The sequence below is a fragment of the Anguilla rostrata genome, chromosome 10 (assembly GCF_018555375.3).
Source record: "Anguilla rostrata isolate EN2019 chromosome 10, ASM1855537v3, whole genome shotgun sequence".
Classification (NCBI taxonomy): Eukaryota; Metazoa; Chordata; class Actinopteri; order Anguilliformes; family Anguillidae; genus Anguilla; species Anguilla rostrata.
The window spans coordinates 935,001-956,715 of record NC_057942.1 but is presented as its reverse complement, the minus strand read 5'-3'; the positions used below and the strand labels follow the sequence as shown (position 1 = coordinate 956,715).

General features: G+C 45.6%; 4 protein-coding genes across 7 annotated transcripts in view; all 4 read left to right on the top strand.

Moving 5' to 3' along the window:
• The first annotated feature begins 470 nt into the window (after positions 1-470).
• Positions 471-8,050, top strand: mob1a (MOB kinase activator 1A). Its single transcript, XM_064353302.1, has 6 exons — positions 471-708; positions 2,163-2,329; positions 3,293-3,386; positions 4,012-4,145; positions 4,458-4,621; positions 4,964-8,050. Exons 1-6 carry the CDS (start codon positions 695-697, stop codon positions 5,039-5,041), a joined length of 651 nt encoding a protein of 216 aa, XP_064209372.1. The 5' UTR covers positions 471-694; the 3' UTR covers positions 5,042-8,050.
• A 143-nt stretch (positions 8,051-8,193) lies between these two features.
• Positions 8,194-14,178, top strand: dguok (deoxyguanosine kinase). Its single transcript, XM_064353298.1, has 7 exons — positions 8,194-8,886; positions 9,715-9,824; positions 9,983-10,179; positions 10,509-10,656; positions 11,240-11,355; positions 11,853-11,952; positions 12,371-14,178. The coding sequence occupies exons 1-7, from the start codon at positions 8,580-8,582 to the stop codon at positions 12,395-12,397; spliced, it is 1,005 nt and encodes a 334-aa protein (XP_064209368.1). The 5' UTR covers positions 8,194-8,579; the 3' UTR covers positions 12,398-14,178.
• Positions 14,179-14,327: 149 nt separating this feature from the next.
• LOC135264574 (nodal homolog) lies at positions 14,328-18,489 on the top strand. The gene is made up of 3 exons (XM_064353296.1): positions 14,328-15,753; positions 16,399-17,237; positions 17,415-18,489. The coding sequence occupies exons 1-3, from the start codon at positions 15,417-15,419 to the stop codon at positions 17,565-17,567; spliced, it is 1,329 nt and encodes a 442-aa protein (XP_064209366.1). The 5' UTR covers positions 14,328-15,416; the 3' UTR covers positions 17,568-18,489.
• A 2,430-nt stretch (positions 18,490-20,919) lies between these two features.
• si:dkeyp-117b11.1 (proline-rich protein 2) overlaps positions 20,920-21,715 on the top strand; it is an 8,137-nt gene continuing 7,341 nt past the window's right edge. The window contains exon 1 of one of the 4 annotated variants that reach the window (XM_064353292.1): positions 20,920-21,310. In XM_064353292.1, coding sequence (XP_064209362.1) covers positions 21,308-21,310 — 3 coding nt within the window. In that variant the 5' untranslated portion in view covers positions 20,920-21,307. The other 3 variants (XM_064353290.1, XM_064353293.1, XM_064353294.1) reach the window with 3 other exon arrangements.

The window sequence follows — 21,715 nt, the reverse complement described above, 5'->3', positions numbered from 1 at the left end:
GCAGTGTAAGAAAGAGGGGAGGAAACAGAAGAGAGGAGGTTGTAATATCAAGATTAAGAATAGGACACAGCAATTTACGCAGCACGCTTCATCTTATAGGTAAACATCCAACCGGTCTTTGTGAAATCTGTCGGGTACCAGAAACCTCAGAACACATTATCATTAACTGCAGTAAATATGGGTCGGAAAGGAAGGATATGATGGAGGAAATGGGAAGATTGGGGATAACAGGAGCAGGATTGAGGGATGTACTGGAGTGTGGTGCTAGTGGGCAGGGGAGGAGATGTTTTATCAACTACCTTCGGGGAACGGGACTGATAATAAAAGTGTGACAGGCAATAAGCTGTAGGAGTTAACTTACTCCGAAAGGTGGCAGTAATGCAACTTTCAAGGATGGAAGCTGCCGTTAAACAACACGGAAGAAGAAGAAGAAGGTTCAGCTCTCGTCCAGCCGGTCCTCTCGCGATAAGGCTTGTTCACGTTACAGTACAGCGGTGCCAAGTGAGAGAGGATCTTGAAAGTTTGTAGCTAGTAGTTATTCATCAAAGGCTAGCGTTAGCTTTAGCGTTAGCTAGCCAGGTAGAAAAAGGAAGAAAAATCGATTTTTTGCTCATCAAATACTCACAACAACACACGTTTTGTTTTTTGCAGTGTGCATCGTTTCCCAAGTTTCTTTATAACAAAGTTTGCAACAATGAGCTTCCTCTTGTAAGTACTAAAGTGAAAAGGAAGAACGCTTAGCTTGTGGTAGTTGCTAGTTAGCTTCCAAGATCTCTTCCTGTTAGCTATGTAAGGTTTACATGTTTTTTTCGAACGATATGACCATATATTTTATAAATTGTGGTGAAAGGAAATGGGTATCCGCATCTGTTAAACCGAAGGGTAACTTCTGTGTCTATTAGTTAGCATTGACTTACTTGGATTGCAAAGGCTAGTGATCTGGAACCTATGTTTTTAGCTAACTTTTAGCTACACTATCTGAAATGCTAACGATGGCTTCTACCGTTATACAACTGGTGCTAGCTGGAATAGCATAGCAAATGGTTGTCAGCTAGCTTTATGAGATCCAAGAAAGACGACGCAATGGCTGTCTGCAACAAGTGTTTAGCACTTATAATATTTGTTTCCGCCAACGACAGAACAGAAAAGGGTTGACATATCAAAATTCGGCTGTCAATTATTTTATTTTCAGTTCGCTGTATATTGGCTTGTTTCCAGGAAATGTGAACTCACTACATTATCAACTATAACTTCTAAAACTGAATAGAAGTTAGTGGGGGGGGGGAGGCTACGATTTGACAGCTAGCTAACACTCTTGCAAAATAGTTGTAGCCTATATCTTGCCGGTTAGCTAACGTTGGTTACTTAGGTGGCCATGCGGATGTACAATTTTTAGTCGATGCGTGTTCTGTGTTTCCCGTTAACTTTTTGGCAATGTGTTAAAGGTGAAAAACTCTGGCTTTCGCACTAACGTTACGCACATCGCGTACCGCACGGTGGCCCCAGTTTTAAAGGGAAGTCTGGGCTAAACTGAAGTTTTTCAGGAAGTTCTGCGGCGTTTGCCTTACTTGGATGTGTCGAATGTGAATTAAACTGATTCAGCAATTGTTCATACCGTACTTTTTGAAACTAACGACAGCCGCGTTCATTGGCTTTGTCATGCAGTTGTTTATGGATATGAATAAGTTGTAAGATGATAGCTCTTTAATGCGGCCTAGTGATAACTGCGGTTAGAAAATGGATGGCTGGATAGTGAAAATTGCTGTAAGGAAATAAAATGTCTTAAAATGACCTTTTTCATTTCCTTTATGGTCAGACACACTGCTTTGTTGGTAATCCCCATTTTGTTTTACAATTTCTGCTTTGCAGCACTTTATGGAAAATGATTGTGCATTTGCTTTATGAAATTGCACAGCATGGTAGGTTACTAATTGGCTGCACCTTCAAAGCTGTAAAAGTTGTTTGTTTTAACTGTAACCTGAACTGTTCCAGGGACAAAAGAAACTGGGGATCCCCAGCTTTCAATATAACCTTTCATGTCAAAAAGTCGATTTCAAAGGAGTTCCCCTGTTCTCTGTCTCATCCCCTCTAAAAAACGGAACCCCCTAACGCCCCCGTCTTATCTCTACACCGTCTGGGACGTTTTTCTCTCTCCCGCCCAGTGGCAGCCGCTCGTCGAAGACGTTCAAGCCGAAGAAGAACATTCCGGAAGGCTCTCACCAGTACGAGCTGCTGAAGCACGCGGAGGCCACGCTGGGCAGCGGGAACCTGCGGCAGGCGGTCATGCTGCCCGAGGGGGAGGACCTCAACGAGTGGATCGCCGTTAACAGTGAGCGGGGGACTGGGTGTGGGAGTGGGTGTGGGAGTGAGCGGGGGAGTGGGTGTGGGAGTGAGTGGGGGAGTGGGTGTGGGAGTGAGCGGGGGAGTGGGTGTGGGAGTGGGGCGTGGGGCAGGACGTTCACATTCAGGACGTTTAAAAGATGCTCTTATCCAGAGCAACCTGCTCTTCTCGCATTCTTTAACATGCAGTCCATTATAGTGCTGCCCTGGAGTACAGCGGCAATCCCTCACATGGGAATTAGTCCTGTTTCAGAGTTCCAGGCCCTGTTTTCCTGGTCTTTACAACACACTGCAGGCCAAATCACGAGGCCATGGATACTCAATTCTGGCCCTCCAATCCGAATCCGGCACTGGTTTTCTTTTTCCCCAGGGAATTAACTGAACAATTAGTGCTACTGATTGGCCAGACTATTCATACCTGGCTCCCAGGTAAACGGAGGGTGGAAAAACAAGTACGAATACTCGGGCCAAAAGGCTTTAGTGAAGTAAATGTCTTTATATTGATGTTCATTACTTGAGCAACTTTTAGTCAAGTGTCATACTTCTCTTTATTTACTTCCGGCAGAAGCTGAAGCTGCTGGTTTTTTTAATGGTTCCCCAACCTTAGCATATGGTGCTCCATGTCAGTCTGGCGTCTGTTAAATTTCCAGGATTCTAGGTGTTGAATTTGGCTGATGGATCCTGTAATCTCCCGCTCCCATTCAACCTTTGACCTGTGACCTTTGTGCACTGACCAGCATGGTTCTGACCCGCTGTGTTTAGCGGAATGACCTGCTTAATGGACACCGGGTTCTGTGGGTTCAAGGTCTTATTATGGGATGGCACCCCAGGTTTCCTGTTGGATTTGGCAGCAGAAACCGGGGGTACAGCAGGGTGCTGTTGTTTGCCTGTTGTTGCCCCCTGTGTGTTGAGGGATTATACTGAGACGTGTGTTTCCTGTCGCCTGTTCCAGCTGTGGACTTTTTCAACCAGATCAACATGCTGTACGGCACCATCACCGAGTTCTGCACCGAGACCAGCTGTGCTGTGATGTCCGCCGGTCCCAGGTGAGTGCCCCCCCGACTGCATGCGTGTGCTGTGCGCATGCGTGTGCGTGTGTGCACGCGTGTCTGCATGCATGCATGTGTATACTGTGTGTATGTGTGTGCATGCGTGTGTGTGTACTTTATATGTGTGTGTGTGTATGTGTGTGCATGCGTGTGTGTGTGCTGTACGCGCATAGCGACACGCTTCAGCTCTGACAGCCAATAAACTGCCTGTTTCCTCTGCCCTATTCTGGCACTTCCTGTCTGTACAGTCGTTGTCTTCCAGCTCTGTTTACAGCCTGTAATCAATAGGAAGTGGCCTCGAGCCAACTTCCTGTCTGCCCATAAGTGTGCGGATAGGCAGAGTATCGTCCCTGTTTCATTCCCTGCCTGCGGGCGGGAAAAACTGATCAGAACAGCTGTTTACAGATAATCAACATGTGATCAAAGAAATGAAGCTTGTCTGCTTCTCTGTGTGAACTTTGTGACTTCTGGCAGTAAACGTGTTTTATTGTCTTTCTGTTTTTAACTGGGGCATTCAAGGTAATGTACCTAGTTTCAGAGTGTAACAGAAATGAGTCTGTGTGACCTGTGACCTCCCTGCTCTCTCTCACTCGCTCTCTATCTCTCCCCCCCTCCCCCCCAGGTATGAGTACCACTGGGCGGACGGCACTAACATTAAGAAGCCCATTAAGTGCTCCGCCCCCAAGTACATCGACTATCTGATGACCTGGGTCCAGGACCAGCTGGACGACGAGACTCTCTTCCCCTCCAAAATCGGTTTGTGCCCGTGTCCATCTTCTCTCTCTCTCTGTCTGCCTCTGTTTCTCTCTCTCTCACTCCCTCGCTCCCTCTCTCTCTGTCTCTCTTTCTGTCTGTTGCCTGTATTTCTCTCCGTCTTGATTCAGGGATATATATATAACCCCTGGCGAAGTTTTGGGGTTCAGCAGAGTTTGTGGGCACCATAGATGCAACTCCAGCCTCCCATCCTGTAGTGAGTCGACTTCTGTACCCTCTCAGCCCCCAGCCCCCCCGCCCCCCTCCCTTCCATAACGCGTCTCTCCCCCCCATCCTGCCCCTGTCCCTCCCCAGGAGTGCCCTTCCCCAAGAACTTCATGTCTGTGGCGAAGACCATCCTGAAGCGTCTGTTCCGCGTGTACGCACACATCTACCACCAGCACTTCGACTCAGTCATGCAGCTGCAGGAGGAGGCCCACCTCAACACCTCCTTCAAGCACTTCATCTTCTTTGTGCAGGTGGGTCACCGGGAGACTGCGGATGCCTTAAATAGAGCTGCGGTCAAAATGGCGGCCATGTTTAATAAAACTCTGTCTGAACGCGTTTACTGAGCAACAAAGCTGTGGGCCTCCTGTAGATCCATTCTGAGGTCGGCTGGTTGGTATTTTTTTCTGTGGTTCAGTGTCTGTGTGAAGGATGCTGTCCTGCTGGTTTTCAGTTAACAAACACAGCTTCCTCATTATTATACTACACTGCTGCCCTCGAGTGATGAAGATGTTTTGGTGAATGTTATTTACTGTGAGGCCTGCAGTATTTCTGACTGTGTGTGTGTGTGTGTGTGTGTGTGTGTGTGTCTGCAGGAGTTTAATCTGATTGACAGGCGGGAGCTGGCTCCCCTGCAGGACCTGATTGAGAAGCTGGGCTCCAAGGACCGATAGAGTCGTCCTAGCTCCATCCTAGCGCCTCTCTCTCTCTCCCCCCCCCCTCCCCCCCGCTCCCTCTCCCTCTTCCCCCCCTCTCTCTTTCTCCCCTCTCCTCCCCCTCCCCCCTCCCCTGTGCCTTGCTGTCTCCTGCCTTCTGTGGTGCATCTGCACTGTGGAACAGACCCTTGCAGACCCTGGTAGAGCACCTCTCACCTCTTCTGTTTCCTCTGTTTCTCAACAGTGCTTGGAGAGCGAAACGCTTTTAAAAAAAAAAATAGGCTGTAATGCTGAGGTTTAAAAGCATATTACTGCCTCAGGATTTAGTATTTGTTAAGAAGTAAATGATAATCTTAAGAGCTGTAAGTAAAAGATATTTTAACGCGTCGTGGACCAATACGGTTTGAGGACTTGCGGCTGAAACCGCCATCTTTGAGAGGATTGCTTTCTTAATCACAGTTGAATAGAAATAAGTTTTGTAGGAATTTTTACTCTTGTATTTCAGATTAGATTTTAATTCTACTATTTTTATTTTACTATTTTTTTTTATTTTTAAAGATTTAACATGCCGAAGCTGCATGTTTAAAAACCTTAGGGAAGTTGTGGGTATTCATAAAGGGAGAAACGGTGAATATTAACATAAACAGGGTGAGTTCTAATCTAAGGGAAAAGTACTAATTGGCTCAGTGGCTGTCTTCCACATGATCTTCTTAGATTGAGTTTAAATGTTTTTACATTTTACAAAGATCTATTTTAAATTAAAACTAGGTTATTTAAATTGAACCAAGTGTCAGATATAGTGATCTGGGGAAAAATATATATAGTCTATTGAGAATTTATGAGACGTGAAGATGTTTAATTTCAATCATGTGTAGCACAAACATGCTGTGGAAGGACGAAGGAGTTTGAATGTCAGTGTTGTCTGTATACATTGTGTTTCAACATAAACGTCAGTATCCAATCAAATCCTTTTTTACATGCAAGACATTTTTCCTTTTTTTTTTTTACATTTTTACTTTTACATTTATGCGAAAGTGCACATAGTCTCCGCAGTAAGCAGGCTGGCCTCTCATCTTGAGTCAAGGAAATAATTCCTGAAATGTTTTACTTACTTGAAGAAAAAGACTTCAGTCAGAATTTTTCCAAATTATTTTTCCATACTATGTACTTGTTTCAGTTACTCTGCAGGGTAGTTCAACAGGTGTTCATACCTTTTCAGTTAAAATCAAAAACCTCAGTAATTAGCCACTTGAGTGGAGTGTTTATCCCAGTTAGCCATTTTTCCTGTTTTTGCCACTTGAATCTTTCCCTGTGTAGTTATCACCATGAAGAAAGAACAGTTGAGTTAAATAATCCAGATTTACATGTGGTGTGCGTCAGTTCAGGCTCAGCACATAAATGCCTGTGCCTGCTCAATTGGGGAAAAATATTTTGTGTGAACTTTAAAAGAGAACGTCCAATAGAAATATTTGAATAATATGTACATCGGAAGCAATATTACCTTGAGTTAAAATTGTGATTGTGTTTATTTCTGTTTTTGCATATTGATACTCTGATACTTGATTTTTCAGGACATACTGTTGCAAATATTGTATGTTAAAAAAAACTTTTTTTTGAAAAACTTTTTAAGGGATATTCACTCCGAGATGTTTTTTTCCTCCATCTGTTTTCTGGGTATGTGTGTTAGGGTTGAGGTTGGGGTTAATTTAGGGCCCGTCTCTTTGTTGGGTATGTGTGTTAGGGTTGGGGTTGGGGATAATTCAGGGCCTGTCTCTTTGCTGGGTATGTGTGTTAGGGTTGGGGTTGGGGATAATTCAGGGCCTGTTGCTTGCTGTGTCCTGCAGTACAGACAGAAGGCTGTGGAGTTGCTCTGTACTTCAGACAATGACTGAAATGCACCTGTGGCTATTCTGGAGACCTGAGCTGAGTTTGGACTGTGGCCATTTTTCTGACCGTGTTCCAGAGGCATTTCCTGTGTAAACTTGGGGTTGCACAGTGAACATCCGAGACTGAATCATGTCTGCTCGCTTGTTCCAGCTGCGTGAGGAGGCCTGTTAGATCAGTGTTTCTCCACCATGGTCCTGGGGACACGCGTCATTCAGCTGGTCTCATTAGACCCAGCTGGTGATTACTGCGAACGTTAATCACAAAAACTCCATTACTGACCTGGGCTCAACATCACTGCTGAGGTCTGTTGTGAACGGAACGATGTAGCCGGAAGGGTCTTTGTAAGGTGCAGGGAACAGGAAATTGTAATGTTTGCGTTTCTTGATCTTTAGGTGGGCAAAAGCACTCCTCCCGACCGTGCTTTACTTTCACACACGACTGTCGTACAGCCTGTTTGCTGTCGAGATGCTGAGTACAGGTTGATAATAAAGCAAGAGTGAAAGTTGGTTAAAAGCAGTGTGAACACATTGCAGTATGGAGTCAGGACCAGGGTGAGAAACGCTGTATATGACCTGGACCGTTTGAGCGGATTGGGTAAAAAAAAAGAAAAGAAACGGTAAACCACTATTGGGCATGGTCTGTGCTGTGCTGCGCAATGTCTGTTCATGTGCTAATGTGGCTAGTCTTCATTTTAAAAATCCACCACTCCATTTCTTTCCTTTAATTTACATGTTTCTTTTATAATCTGTCTGTGTATATAGTCTAGTTTTATCTGTTTTAACTCTTGTGTCCATTCAAGAACTTGTTTTGCTTCTAGGTCATTTCTCCACATCAAAGATTTGGAATTTTACATTATTATATGGCAGAATAGTTTAGACAAATCTTTTTTCTTTTTTTAAAAGTGAGATCTTTGTATATTTTATGTTTTTTTAAATGTGTGCATCTTTTGGAGGTATAGCATTTTATGGAATAAGTGCATAACTACCATTCTTGTCAGTTTCATTGTTTTAAGGAAATTATTTTTCCGAGAATCTTGGGCAGAATTGTGCCTTAGGGGGACGCCGTCCGTGCAGGCTGAAATGTCCGTATCCACCACAGTAGCTTGCTGTAAAATTAAATAAAGAGAGAATATGTTACATATTTGCTTTTCCTTCTCTTTGTGTATGCGTTTGCTTTTGGTTCAGAAATCTTTATCAGCACAGCTACGGTAAATGTCAGAATGCATAATAGAAACGTGTGTTTCTGTGGCCATTTAACAGGAAAACGCATAAAGATTGGGAGTGCTGTTGGTGGCGCCTGTAGTTTAATACCGTCACCTCTTAAGATAATAATAATAATATGCATGTTTCAGTCTCAATTTGTATACTCAGTAGGCCAACTTGTTTGACCCTCCAGTATACCAGCGCTATAAAAAACTTTTTTTTAAAAGACGGCCATTTGCGACACCCGGAAACGAATTGGGTAACTAAGTCACATGGTGAAAACATCCGGGCCGTACAGGAAGAGCGGAGAAATGTGTCGAGTTTTTCAACGCTACTGAATCAATAGAGAAAGCATGCGTTGCCCATCCCATATCGGGATACCGCGTTGTCTGTAGCTTGCAGTAATGTTTATAGCATAACTGGCAAATTTGCTAATTACCATTAGCCTACCTTCCAAATATAAGGTAATGTCTCGCGCCGTGTGTTTAATGTTAGCTTTTGGATCCAGAAGTTTGAATTCAGTGTCCGTTTGTGAGGCTAAACGCATATTGATCGTTTCCACACGGTTCCTGTGCACCCGTTACACCAACGCTGGCCTGTCAGTAACAGGTCGCAGTCTCGTTCTTGGCGCCTGTCCGGATGACGGGTCGGGGGTCTGGTGGAAAATAGCAGCGCTGCCCAAGCGCGGTTGTTTCTTGGGAGGGTTGCACACGGATTCTAAACAAATGAATGATGTTAGTCGGGTCAAAAGAGTTTCTGTGGAGGGAAACATTGGTGAGTCCTTTGCTTATTTACTCTTTTATTAAATGGCTGGCTAACTATATCAGTTGTGTTATTACTAATTGTTAGCTAACTACCAAATATTAACTGTCCTTAATAAAGTGCTTTTATTGTGGATCTTTGTAGCCATTGTAGATGGGAAATATTGTCACCTCGATGTATTATTGAACTTTTAAACAAGGAGCATTACCGCTGGATGAATTTACTCAATTTGTTGACTTTATACGTACCGTTAAGTTAATGCTACATACGTTAATGTGTTGCATTTTACCGATTGTAAGTTAGCACTTGCAAGCATTTTGGAGTAAGGCATTTTTTCACATTTTTAATGTGAAAACCTCAATGTTACTTTTATTTGATAAATATAGTTTTCAATGTTTACGTGTAGCCTACGTGTTTTAACTAAATTAGATCACAAAGTGCTCTTGCATTCCAGTTAACAGTTGGTAATTTGATCGATTTGGCTGCAGTAACATAACAGTGCTTCTCATAACAGGTCATTCTACCCAAAAATGATCGCCATTTTCCTACTACTTAAGTGTACCTAGTTCTCTGTTTACCGATAAACTCGACTGTATCTACCACCGTTTCAAGCCTGTTCTTGAAAAACCCCCGAGGGTCACTATTACATGACCTGACAAGCTATTTCACGAAGTCACTACTGTGTGTTAAAAAAAAAAAAAAAAAAACCTCCTAACGTCTGTGCAGAATTTACCTTTTTCTAATTTCCATTTATGCCCCCTTGTCCTAGCCTACTAACAGACAACATTAGACTGCGGAATGTTAATGTAGGGTGATCCTATCTGCCTTTGTCCCAATCAGCTGTGGGCAAATCAACTTTCGCGCGGCTTCTGCAGTCTGAAAACGAGGACTGGGAAGTTGTGCAAGAACCAGTCGGCAGGTGGCAAAATGTGGAAGGCACGTCGTCACAGGTAGTTCTGACATCTTTCAAATAAATGAAATAATATTTTTCCTTCTGCTGCTCTGTAAAGGGTTCTTTGTGACGGTTCTCTGGAGAAAGCGCTGTTCAGATAAAGTAGGTTTGACCGGATGTCCCTCCCCTCTCTGCCGCTCTGCCCTGGTGCCCCAGGCCTTGGAGTCTCCTCAGCAGGCAGTGAGTAACCTGCTCCAGATGATGTACCAGGACCCCCAGCGCTGGTCCTACACCTTCCAGACCTTCTCCTGCATGAGTCGCATGCGGACCCAGCTGCAGCCGCTCCCCCCGCACCTGCTCCGCCCCCAGAGCACACCTGTGCAGGTGTTTGAGCGCTCCGTCTACAGCGACAGGTGAGGCATGTTGGGTGGGGGCGGCATTCACCGGGGGGAAAAAATAGTGCTTCAAGTGTTGGTAGAGCTGTGATCATTGTGAATTTTGCTTTTCTTTCTCATGTAATGGAAATGAAGGTGTGATTCAGTATTTGTACAGGTTAGGCTACATTTTAAGTGATTGAGTTGCTTAGAAGCCAGGTAGATGCATGTATAAAATGGTTTCTGCCATCCCATTCCAGTTGAGTAAATTTGATAAATTGTGGGTGTTTTGACCTGATCCTTCACTGTCGCTCTTCCTGTCTCCATGGCGCTGTGCCTCTCTCCCTGACTGGCCGGCACTCCCGCAGGTATATCTTTGCCCTGAACATGTTTGAGCTGGGATGCATCAGCCCCACAGAGTGGGCTGTGTACCAGGGCTGGCACTCCTTCCTGCTGGAGCAGTTCGGCCCGCGTCTGCAGCTGGAGGGGATTATCTACCTGAGGGCCCCGCCCGAGGTGAGCACCCGCCCGCCCACACTGAGCACCAATCACAGGCTCTCTCTCACTCAGAGCACCTCCCACCTGCACCGAGCACCAATCACAGCCTCCCTTTCACTCTGGGTACCACCCACTCACACCGAGCACCAATCACAGCCTCCCTCTCACTCAGAGCACCACCCACCCCCACCGAGCACCAATCACAGCTTCCCTCTCACTCAGAGCACCACCCACCCCCACCGAGCACCAATCACAGCCTCCCTCTCACTCAGAGCCCCACCCACCCACACCGAGCACCAATCACAGCTTCCCTCTCACTCAGAGCACCACCCACCCCCACCGAGCACCAATCACAGCCTCCCTCTCACTCAGAGCACCACCCAACCCCACCTAGCACCAATCACAGCCTCCCTCTCACTCAGGGAACCACCCATCCGCACTGAGCACCAATCACAGCCTCCCTCTCACTCAGCGTCTTTCAGGGTACCACCCACCTGCAATGAGCACCAGTCACAAAAATATTACACTTTTGTAAAAATTATTTTTGAATCATTATTATTACGAACAACAAATAATTAAAAAATCATGCTGTGCTTGACAGACATGTATGCATCGGCTGAGGAAGCGGGGGCGGCAGGAGGAGAAAGAGGTGGAGCTTGCGTACCTGGAGAAGCTGCACACTCAGCATGAGAACTGGCTGGTGAACAAGAGCACAGAGTGAGAAGCCTGTCTGTCCGCCTGTCTGTCCGCCTGTCTGTCCGCCTACCTGTCTGTCTGCCTGTCTGTCTGCCTGTCTGTCTGCCTGCCTGTCTGTCTGTCTGTCTCTATCTGTCTGTCTGTCTGTCTGTCTCTATCTGCCTGTCTGTCCGCCTACCTGTCTGTCTGCCTGTCTGTCTGCCTGCCTGCCTGCCTGTCTGTCTCTATCTGCCTGTCTGTCTGTCTGCCTGTCTGTCTGCCTGCCTGTCTGTCTGCCTGCCTGCCTGCCTGTCTGTCTGTCTCTATCTGTCTGTCTGCCTGTCTGTCTGTCTATCTGTCTGTCTGTCTGATGGCTGATGCTTGAACTGAAAACTATTTCCGTAGAGGTATTCTTATAGGCACCAGGAGCCAGCAGAGACTTTCTTCTTTGTGTTCTCTCTGTCCAGCTGAACTTCAGTTCCCAGCATGTAACAGGCTGATGAATGTCAAACTGATCTTTCGTCCTCTGTGTCTGTCAGGCTGCACTTTGAGCACCTGAAGCAGGTCCCTGTGTTGGTGCTGGATGCCGGTGTGGAGTTTGAGAGGGATGTGGAGGTGCAGGAAAGACTCCTTGCCCAGGTAGTCCTGTCTGTCTCCTCTAGCTCGTATGGGTTAACTCTGTATGGTGTGATGTCACAAACATGTGATTAGAATGTCCTTAACTGAACTTCCTAATGCTGCTGGTAACTGAAAGCAGCGGAGTTCTAGAACACTGACGAGGAATTTTTTTTGGGGGGGGGGGGGGGGGGATTAACGCTGTTCGGAGAGTTGATCTGACACTGTCCCTTGTACACACATCCTGGGATTGACGCAGTCAAAAAGTGGATGAAGTTCCTCTTTTCAGCACTTAGGGGCGCTGTTGTCTTTGTTTTCCCTCATTTTTATGCTCTTTGAAAAAGATTTTAGATTTTACATTTTATTCCAAGTTTTTTTTATTTTTTATAATTGTATTATGTTTTGCTGGTCTGTAATGCAGAATATATTTCATTCTGCTCAGGTGAAGGCTTTCTTCGATGGGTTGTGAAGGACGGGTCATGGCCTTCCTAATCTCACAGAGCTAAGAAGCTGTCCAGCACCAGGATTTGCTGTCATCCCACACATCATGAGCTAACAGAAGAAACGGGCAGAAGTACACACACACACACACACACACACACATTCAACTTCACACACCCACGCTCGAGCACACTCATTCACATGCTGGCGTGGTTTACACGTTTACAGAAAACGAGAACAAGGATTTAATGAGTTACTGTTCCCAGAGCCCTTTGGACCGCTTCCTACACAGAGCGTCTGAGAGACTCCCTTAAACTGCGAATTCAGCTAGCATAAGCTAAGTGAGCCGCTGACTTCATAGTACTCCTTCTGAGGTCAAACCCACACAATAACCACAAAACCTCTTCTTGACCAATAGGGGATTTCGTAAGGAAATGCTTCTGATTGGTGCTCCACAAGACCTGGAGTTATGTGGCTGAAAAGGGGTGCTTGGATGTACCCAAGTGTTAAATGTGAGATTTTATGGACACACAATTAGTGATGTCACAAGAGTAATGCGTTACCCTAAAGCAGTGAGAAATGAATGGTGAGGGACTCAAATGTCCCTTGTTTTTCCGTTATAATCGAATTACATTTCTTGAAGGTATGTGAACTGTTTTTTTTTTTATTATTTTAAGTCAATTGATTTTTGATACATGGACTGAAGTGCTGATGCTCTTTTATTAGGTTAATTTTCGTGAAATATACTACCTGATTTGTTTTGTTTTTTTTTTTGTTTTTTTACAACGCACATAACCTCTCCAGCTCAGAAATGCCAGGAAACGGATGGTTAGACCCACTATTGGAATGTAGAGCACGTTGTCACAGTTAAGATGCTATTATCAAGATGCTGTGCTTTTAAAATATTTTGATGTGTTTTAGATGTAATTCCATGTGCATTGTTGTGATTTCAAAGCCCAAACTGTTGAAAAATGTTGACGGTTAAACAGTGATTCTTTTGACCTCCCGCACAGAATTTATCTGCAAAGCAGTGGTTTGCAGAGACTTCCGCTTGCTTTACACAGCAGCCGATTCAAGCCCGGGAATTTGAATTCTCATCATAGCTGAGGAGTCGTTGAGCTCCTCCTCGCGCCTGTTGTGTCAACCAGAGGGAAGCAGACTTTAGTGCGTCATCTACAGTCCACCTTATCATTAATACAGTAATTTGAAAAAACAAAAAATGTAAGATTTCTGAAACGTTTTCAGCTTCCATTGAGTGAGTGATTAAAACGATCACGAGATCTCTGGAAGATCAGAATTGCCTGCGCGTAATCAACGACGTGTGACGTACACACGTTCGGCAAAATATACGAACATTTACTTAAATATGATACCGTATTTTTTATATATATTTATTTGATAGGGACCGTGGGCAGCCGTTTCCCCGAGGAGTCTGGCGCATGCATTTCTAATACGATTCTGAACAATTAATTAATTTGCTGTTTTAATTAGTTCAGCCATCACCGAATAGGCTAGATCTATATATGTGAGTATGCTTTGGTTACGCTTGCTTCATTTTTACCATAATAAAAACGTAAGCAGTACTTTTTCATTATGGTAATAACTTTACGGGAAAGTTGTTTGGGGTTTATATTTTGGGCGAAACTTCAAGGATTAGTCTACTTTATATCAAAGTGGTACGATAATTCTCTGTAAGATTGGTGTCAAAATAGTATATATAATTAAATACGAAGTGGATGGATTGTTAATGAATGTCGTTTGAAGATTAATTTACTTCCGTGCACTTAAAAGCTTTTTGCCATATCAAAATCTGTGTGATGTCTTGTGTCTTGTCTTTGATATCTTTTCACTCATTTCGAGATCAGACAATCCACCTTTTGTTATCCAAATAACCTACACGTTCGCACTGCTGCTTCTGTCGATGCTGCGTTTAACATGACGGCCAGATCAATCGGCATTCGTGTTCTGAGCACGTCTTATATTCTTTGTCATTATGCTGTTATTACAGTTTAATATTGAGAACCGGTATAAATGGGTTGAGTAATTGAGGTGGATTTCGTCTTCTGGAATTCATGTCGTGGCTTACTTTAGTTACAAATCGTTCTTAATATGTAACAGAATTACTAGTTAGAGTGCATGCAGTAAATGTTAATGCACATTTGAAGTTTTAAAATAATAATAATTTAGGCCTAAGTATTCTAGGACTACATTATTGTGTGTGTGTTTTTTTTTTTTTTTTTGAGTAAATATGAATATAAGTAATATAATTACTCTACTTTATAGACATTAGACAAAATGGTTTAATAGGCATTAGACTTATTAAACTGCACAGTCACCTTTTATTTGAAAATAACCGTTTATCTCTTTCTTGAGTTGTCTATATTATAGTCTATCAATATTACAGCATGTCATTGATCAAATGGATAACTTAACTACACTTATCTTTCAGGGTTTTACTGTGATTTACAGGCGATCATACCAAATAGGTTACGCCTGAGCATGAGGTAAAACGGAGCTCATAAAAATATTTTTAATTGTAGCCTTCTTGCTGTTGGGCTATATTATTACTTCTTGCACTTTAAAGATAGAAATAAATGTGGGTACGCATATAGTCAAGCTCACACTAAGAGCATCCTGATTCCAGGGTTTCTTTTAACCACGTCTAATACAGATGTTTCGTTAACTAATGTTATTGTTAAGAATTCTTATCAAAGGACCCTTCCAATATACAACACAAAAGGATTAGAGTCCTCGCGTCTCATGAATACGGAAGGACCGATGGTTTCGAGGGACACTGAACTTGACAGGGTTAACCCTATCCATCCCGAGGTGTTCTGTGGATCAGAGCGGACTTCAAAGCCCCGCGGACGGGAGGTCATCAAAGGGCAGCTGTCCGCTATAAATGCTCGGGCCCCGCGGCGTCCTTGCTTCTTCACTCTTTCGCCTGACAGGGAAGGAGAAGGAAGCTAAGAACGCCGTCTCTGCATTTGTTACAGTGAATGTGACAGCTGCACATCTCACCAGGATAAAAAACCCCGTCTTCCATCATGGAGAGCTTCGTTCAGGCCGCCTTCGTCTCGCTGCTCATGTTCCTGGGAAGCGCTGGAAGCTCGCGACTGACCGCGCGCTCCAGTAAAGCGCCTCTCAGCGGGGCTCCGAGCTTCCATCAGCCCGGCGGGGGTCATTTCATCTCCGACTCCAGTTTCGAATTTAAAGGTTCCGCGTACCACCCCAGTCGATACCCGCTGTACATGATGCAACTTTACAGAACCTTCAAGACCGGAGAGGCGGCGAGGACCACGGCGCCCGGTCCTGTTAGGAGCAAGGGCACTGACAACCCGGCAATGCACGGCTCCGACTCCGTTTTGAGCCTGATTGCAAAAAGTGAGTAATCCTGAAACGTTTATGTGTGTGTGAGAGAGACATAGAGAGATAGAAAGCTAGAGAAAAACGTAATAAGACATTCATTAACATATTAATTTTTATTTAAATTATTAGGACCGGTCATTTTTAACTTGATCAATTTTTATTTTTTCCTGAATCCGCAACAACATTGCCTATAATGCTGAGTCGATTAGTGTCCTTTGAGTCAAGGGGTCCGTTGAATTGTCCGCGCTGTCGTCGGGCTCATTCAGGTGGTACGCGCGTTATCTGCGGTTATCGGACCCTCCCCTTTTACAGCTGGGGAGTGTCACAATGCTTATTCGACTTTAAAGAGGCTGTTCTGTTTTATGTGCGCGCGCGTGTGTATTAGCGGATTCCCAGACGTCTGTTACAAACCTGACCGCGAGGGAGGTGGAATACACATCGCCCTCCACCTCTGTGGCATCCTCACAGCCTAACCAAATATCTCATGTGTTTTGATATTTAGTTCATGCCAGTCTCACGAGCACAGTGTCTGTTGTACTTCTAGCCCTCAAAATGAATCAGATGTCACTCAGTTCCTCTGCTTACTTGCAAATCAAACATATTACCAACAGTGCTGTTGGTGCTTGAATGAGTTTCTCATTTTACTCTTTGTCTCTCCAGGTTGCCATCAGGTTGGCGAGAGGTGGACCGTCACATTCGACATGTCCGCCATCTCCACCGGCGACGACATCCAGCTGTCCGAGCTGCGCTTCCGGCTGCCCGCGTTCTCCGCCACGGAGCGGGTGACGATCGACGTGTTCCACTCGCGCACGCCGCCGTGCGCCCCCCCCGGTGCCCACGCCCCCCGCGGCCCGTCTTCCTGCCCGGAGGAGCGCCTCTTCCTCGGACGTTTCAGCGCCACCCCCCGCGCCGGCGCCTCCTCCTGGGAGGTCTTCAACGTGACGGCGCTGCTCAAGTTCTGGCTGCGCCAGGGGGAGGTGGGGCCTAGCCTGCCCGAGGAGGAGGAGCAGGGCAGCGGGGAGGAAGACGTGGACGCACGCAACGGCACGCAGAGGAGAGTGCGGCACCCGACCGCCAACCGGGTCATGATGGTGGTGTTCTCCAAACGCAACCCGGCCCGGGCCGGCCCCCACGCCCCCACCCTCATCCGCACCGTGGAGCACTCCAGGCACGTGACCCGGGCCCGTGCCGGGGGGGACGGGCCGAACCGGCGCCGCAAGCGGAACCGCCACGCGGACGACCGGGTGCGCGAGGCGGGGGGCGTGGCGGACGTGGCGGGCGTGGGGGGCGTGGCGGGGGGCGTGGCAGCCGCGGCGGCCCTGCCGAACACAGCGGAAAAGCCGCTCTGCAGAAAGGTGGACATGTGGGTGGACTTCGACCAGATCGGCTGGAACGAGTGGATCGTGTACCCGAAACGCTACAACGCCTTCCGCTGCGCGGGAGACTGCCCCACCCCCGTGGACGAGTCCTTCCGCCCCACGAACCACGCCTACATGCAGGTAAGGCCCACTGGTCTCTTTGGGGTAATGTTTTTGGTGTTCGGACTGCACACTTTGTAGGTATTTGTTTGATGTTTCAATTGTAGTTGTGTAGCGTGACATCCTGGTTCTGATGTTGCTGAGCTGATCTCTGTAAAATGGCTGACGTTGTGTTCTCTGGTCTCCCCCCCGATGCAGAGCCTGCTGAAGCTGTACCACCCGAACCGTGTGACCTGCCCGTCCTGCGTCCCCACCCGCCTCAGCCCCCTCTCCATGCTGTACTACGAGAGCGACGGCGTGGTCCTGCGCCACCACGAGGACATGATCGTGGAGGAGTGCGGCTGCCACTGACCCTTCCCAGCATCCTTTGCCTGAGCTGACGCCTGCACTGCAAAGCCTTACTGGGGCCTCACACCACTGATCCAGGATCAGTTTCCCCTGTGCTATCCTGGCCTGATCCTCCATCAGCACTCCTATTCTGAGGCGCATTGGGAATCCAGGTCCATGACTTCCCTGGAGAGGAGCTCCAGTGGACTACAATTCCCAGCATGCTCACACATGAAGGGACACATGGAAGGAGACATAAAATGAAGCAACAGCAAGTGCGTTTATTTTGTTGTACTTTGGGCCTTTTTCTGCATGTTCAGCTTGGTTGGACTCCCATTGCAATTCAGTCAATCAGGAAATGACGTGATCTTCGGTGAACTGAAAGATGTTCCGTGAAAGGAACTGAATTTCAATTCATTTTTTGAACTGATTGAGTTGAGATTGCATTTGCCTCAGCCTTGGTGTTCAGGGAATCTTTATTCTTATGCACATAACGTAATGGCCATTGGCCATGAAAGCTCTTTCTGTTGTTATTGAAGAGTGATACTTTTCACTCCTCGTGCCAGTACTGCAGTATTTAATATTTAAATACTTCAGATGGAAATGTTTTTTAAAATTGTATTAAGAATCAGAATGTTTGTTCACGAGATTAAAAAAAAATACTTGCACATTTACGGTAATATTTAAGCTGTGCTTATTTAGTGATTGTAGCCAGGTCATATGCAGAAGTATATTACATTCAATGTGTAATATTTGAGACCTTATTTAAGGCTCCACATCTCCAATCACCAATTCAGACATTTTTATTAATTAATTTGAACTGCCTTAATTAACAAAATATCTGTGACTGCTTTGGAAATGTATCACATTCACTTATATACTAGTACTTTCTGATATAATTAAAGTTTTATTTTTGTAAATAATGATAATGTTCAAAAATAATAAAGCATGATATTCTATTGATCTGAAAGTGGTGTGCAGCTTTTAAAATCAATTTTGTTTTTCTCTCAGCTGAAAATTGTGCACTTGATTTCCGCAGGTTGCTTGTGTCTTTTGAAATATGCAAAGCACATCCTCGCCTGTCCTTGTATTTACATTAGCACTGTGCTAAACAAGCTTTTGAAATAGTTTAGTTATAGTTTAGAGTTTAGTTATTAAGCTTTAGACAAATACAGGGGATGTTTTTTTTTTGTTTTTATTAGTGCATTTCACTTTTTCTTTTTTCGACACTTTCGCTCCTGGGAATTCCTATACCATGGTCCTTGTAGAGAAGTGATTCCTGGGGGTTTGGTTTCTGACCTGTGATCTTGGACAGGGGTGTAGTGTGGCAGTTAGGGGACCGGGCGGACCACAGGTGGGGGTCTGGAGTCGTGCCCTCAGGCACAGGCACTTCAGTCTAATTGCTGGGGTGCATCCCGGCCGTACGCAGACGGCACGCAGGACTGAGCCGTGCCCGTCGCTCTGGGAGAGAGCATCTGCTCAACGCGAGTGCGCGTCTGCGACCTCTGACCCCTGCGGTCTAATCAGGGGGTCTGGGAGGAGGGCGCACCTCCTCCTTTTTTGCGGCGTCCTGGCGGCGGGACCCGAGGGAGGGAGAGAGCGAGGGGGGGCGGGGGGTTTACGGCCCCTGTGTGACCAGCTGCCTGCAGACGCCCGTTCACCGCTCCGCTCCACATTCCCCATCCCGCCGCCGGGGGCGTAGCGAGGGGCCTAACGGCGCCCATGTGGGACGGCCCGTTCCAGCCCGCCGGAGCGGTGCAGAGGGGATCCAGGGGCGCGCTGTTTACTTTTTAGGAGGGGGAGGGGTAGGGGGGTCAGGAAGTGAAACTGGCTGTAAGAGGCAGGGTCTGTACCTGGGGGGCGATCGGTGTGGGAATGAGGGGGGTGGGGTGGGGTAACGACAAGACGCCAAGAGGCTACTGTGTGCTGTAGGCTGGCAGGATAGGATGGGGCAGGTAGGGGTGTTAAAGTGGAGTAAAAACATCCCCCCCCCCCCCCCACGTCATCGATTTACATCAGTGAACAGCAGTTTCGGTGTCCAGGCACCTGCATGTCCGTGTGTTCCTTTGGCTCGGCTGCACCTCCGGATTTCACAGAAATAACTGAAGCAGCGGTGCATTCTTCTGTTGTTTTTTATGAATCCGGTCGTCAAATTTGGCTAAAGTAAGACTCTGCTTGTGGATCTTGGTGTGATCATATGTTCTTGTATTTCCTTGCGGTTACTTTAGTAAGTTTGTGATTGTGTGTGATTGGACGCTGTATGATTGGACTTTGCTGTGGACGTTCTCAGCCCATGGTGGCACCAGAGAGCTCCTAACATTAAGAGTAGCTAACTTAATATAGATAAGAAAATAACTTTTCTGCCCTTCAAGTGAAATTTTTTTTAAAATCCTCTAGGGCTTTGCTATTAAATTTGCAGTGAACAAAAGAGTCCTGTCCACACATCTTTGGGCATCTAAACCGCAATGTGCTCAAACGCGATAGGAAATACGAATCCACTTCCTCCTCGCGGAAAGGAGGAACAAGAGCAATATGTTTAGGAACATGAAAAGTGTTAAAGGTGAAGAGGGCACGCTCGAGGCCTCTAAAGGGATCATCTACACAGCGCGCGAGCTGCAAAGAATTCTTGTCTTACCGAGAACACAAATGTTTTCAGGTTTTAAATGAGTCCAAATGCGCGTGACAGGCCTCAAACCGGCAATAGCAAACCAACGCGGTTAATTTTTTATTAATATTTGGCACGTTCATGCACTCGGTACAAACAGACCAGCGCCTGGTATTTTTCAAGCACCAGCATGCAGGAAAGGCCTGGAGAAGATCTCTCTCCGGAAATAATAATTAATATACCCAAATGAAGCTAAAATCTCTCTGCAATGACACACCGTACGTTGGTATTAATCGGACCTTCATACGTGGGTTTAAACACAGGCGCTGGTGATGAAAGCAAACATTTCACAGCGTTTGAGCTGAGTCTCAAAAGATCAGTTAAAAGTATATTTTTATTAATAATTTAAAAAAAAAAAAGTTATGTGGCTGATTATGTGATATTAACACATGGTCTGGGCCAACGAGTGAGAGCTTTGCAACACAAGTGAGGTTCTTATCAGCACTGAACATCAATGTTCCCATGATGATCTTTAAAAAAAACTCTTTCTATGAGCGATAGCTTCACATAAACTATTTTATACCGAATAGACGTTTACACTAAAACGGTCTCTGTAGGAAATAGCATACATTTCATTATTATATATATTATACATACATTATTCAGGAGTAAAATAAGTACAAATAGGACGTGTTGTCTATGTCAGTCGCATGCACTCGGTCTTGCATCGTTCTTCTTATGAGCGTCTGCGCGTACAGTAGTGATTGTAGTTGAACAGCAGCTTTCTATTGCTGTAAAACAGAAAGTTCTAGTGGTGACTTCCCTCTTCGACAAAAACGGACCACTTTTCCGGCAGTGTTTAGCAGAAACGATATGCTGAACGAGGAATCTGCTCAACGAAAAGCCTTATTATTATCATTTTTTGAGAAGATCAGGTGCTATTTCGAGAGCTGGCTACTCGCTTGGCATCGCGTTTCGCGCTGTGTCAGTTGGCATGGTATGCAAATCCGCCTGAGGGAACGGCGGCAGCACAGTTACCGGCACGCGCATCGCTGCTTCTGCTTTATTCTCACCGTGCCGTGCTGGCGATTTGCGCACGAGACGGACAGTGAAATACTTTTCCTGATGAGTTCCACTGGACCGCTTTTCCTTTAGGACCATGGTACGGTATCCGTTTTTATTCTGAGTTTCTGGAATATACTGCGTGATATCTCAGCATGTTTTGGGGCGTGATTACAAATAGGATGAGATTATTTAGGGTGTCATAAATGCTACAGCCTAGTCAAACTGATTCCAATTCTCTGTCTGATTTTTTAATTATGCCTTATGACAGGGACTATTATCCTGTTTTAATGAGATAACAACAACAACAACAACAACAACAACAACAATAATAATAATAGGCAGAGTTGTAGTATAGTTGTTGTTTTCGTTGCGTGGCTCATTTACAAAGTTTTTTTTTTTGGTCTTGGACTTTGGGCTAAATTTGGTGGCTGAGAAAGCAAATGTTGACTTAATGATGTCACCGATAGGTCTTCCCTAAAACAAGAACACATTATTCTTCGCA

Excerpts from the sequence above, each read along its gene's own strand:
- mob1a (XM_064353302.1), top strand. Across the intron at positions 2,330-3,292 it reads CGAGTGGATCGCCGTTAACA|CTGTGGACTTTTTCAACCAG; the intron begins GTGAGCGGGGGA and ends CGCCTGTTCCAG. Across the intron at positions 4,622-4,963 it reads ACTTCATCTTCTTTGTGCAG|GAGTTTAATCTGATTGACAG; the intron begins GTGGGTCACCGG and ends GTGTGTCTGCAG.
- dguok (XM_064353298.1), top strand. The coding sequence starts at position 8,580 with ATGTCTCGCGCCGTGTGTTTAATGTTAGCTTTTGGATCCAGAAGTTTG. Across the intron at positions 8,887-9,714 it reads TTCTGTGGAGGGAAACATTG|CTGTGGGCAAATCAACTTTC; the intron begins GTGAGTCCTTTG and ends TGTCCCAATCAG. Across the intron at positions 9,825-9,982 it reads TGGAAGGCACGTCGTCACAG|GCCTTGGAGTCTCCTCAGCA; the intron begins GTAGTTCTGACA and ends CTGGTGCCCCAG.
- LOC135264574 (XM_064353296.1), top strand. The coding sequence starts at position 15,417 with ATGGAGAGCTTCGTTCAGGCCGCCTTCGTCTCGCTGCTCATGTTCCTG. Across the intron at positions 15,754-16,398 it reads TTTGAGCCTGATTGCAAAAA|GTTGCCATCAGGTTGGCGAG; the intron begins GTGAGTAATCCT and ends TTGTCTCTCCAG. Across the intron at positions 17,238-17,414 it reads CGAACCACGCCTACATGCAG|AGCCTGCTGAAGCTGTACCA; the intron begins GTAAGGCCCACT and ends CCCCCGATGCAG.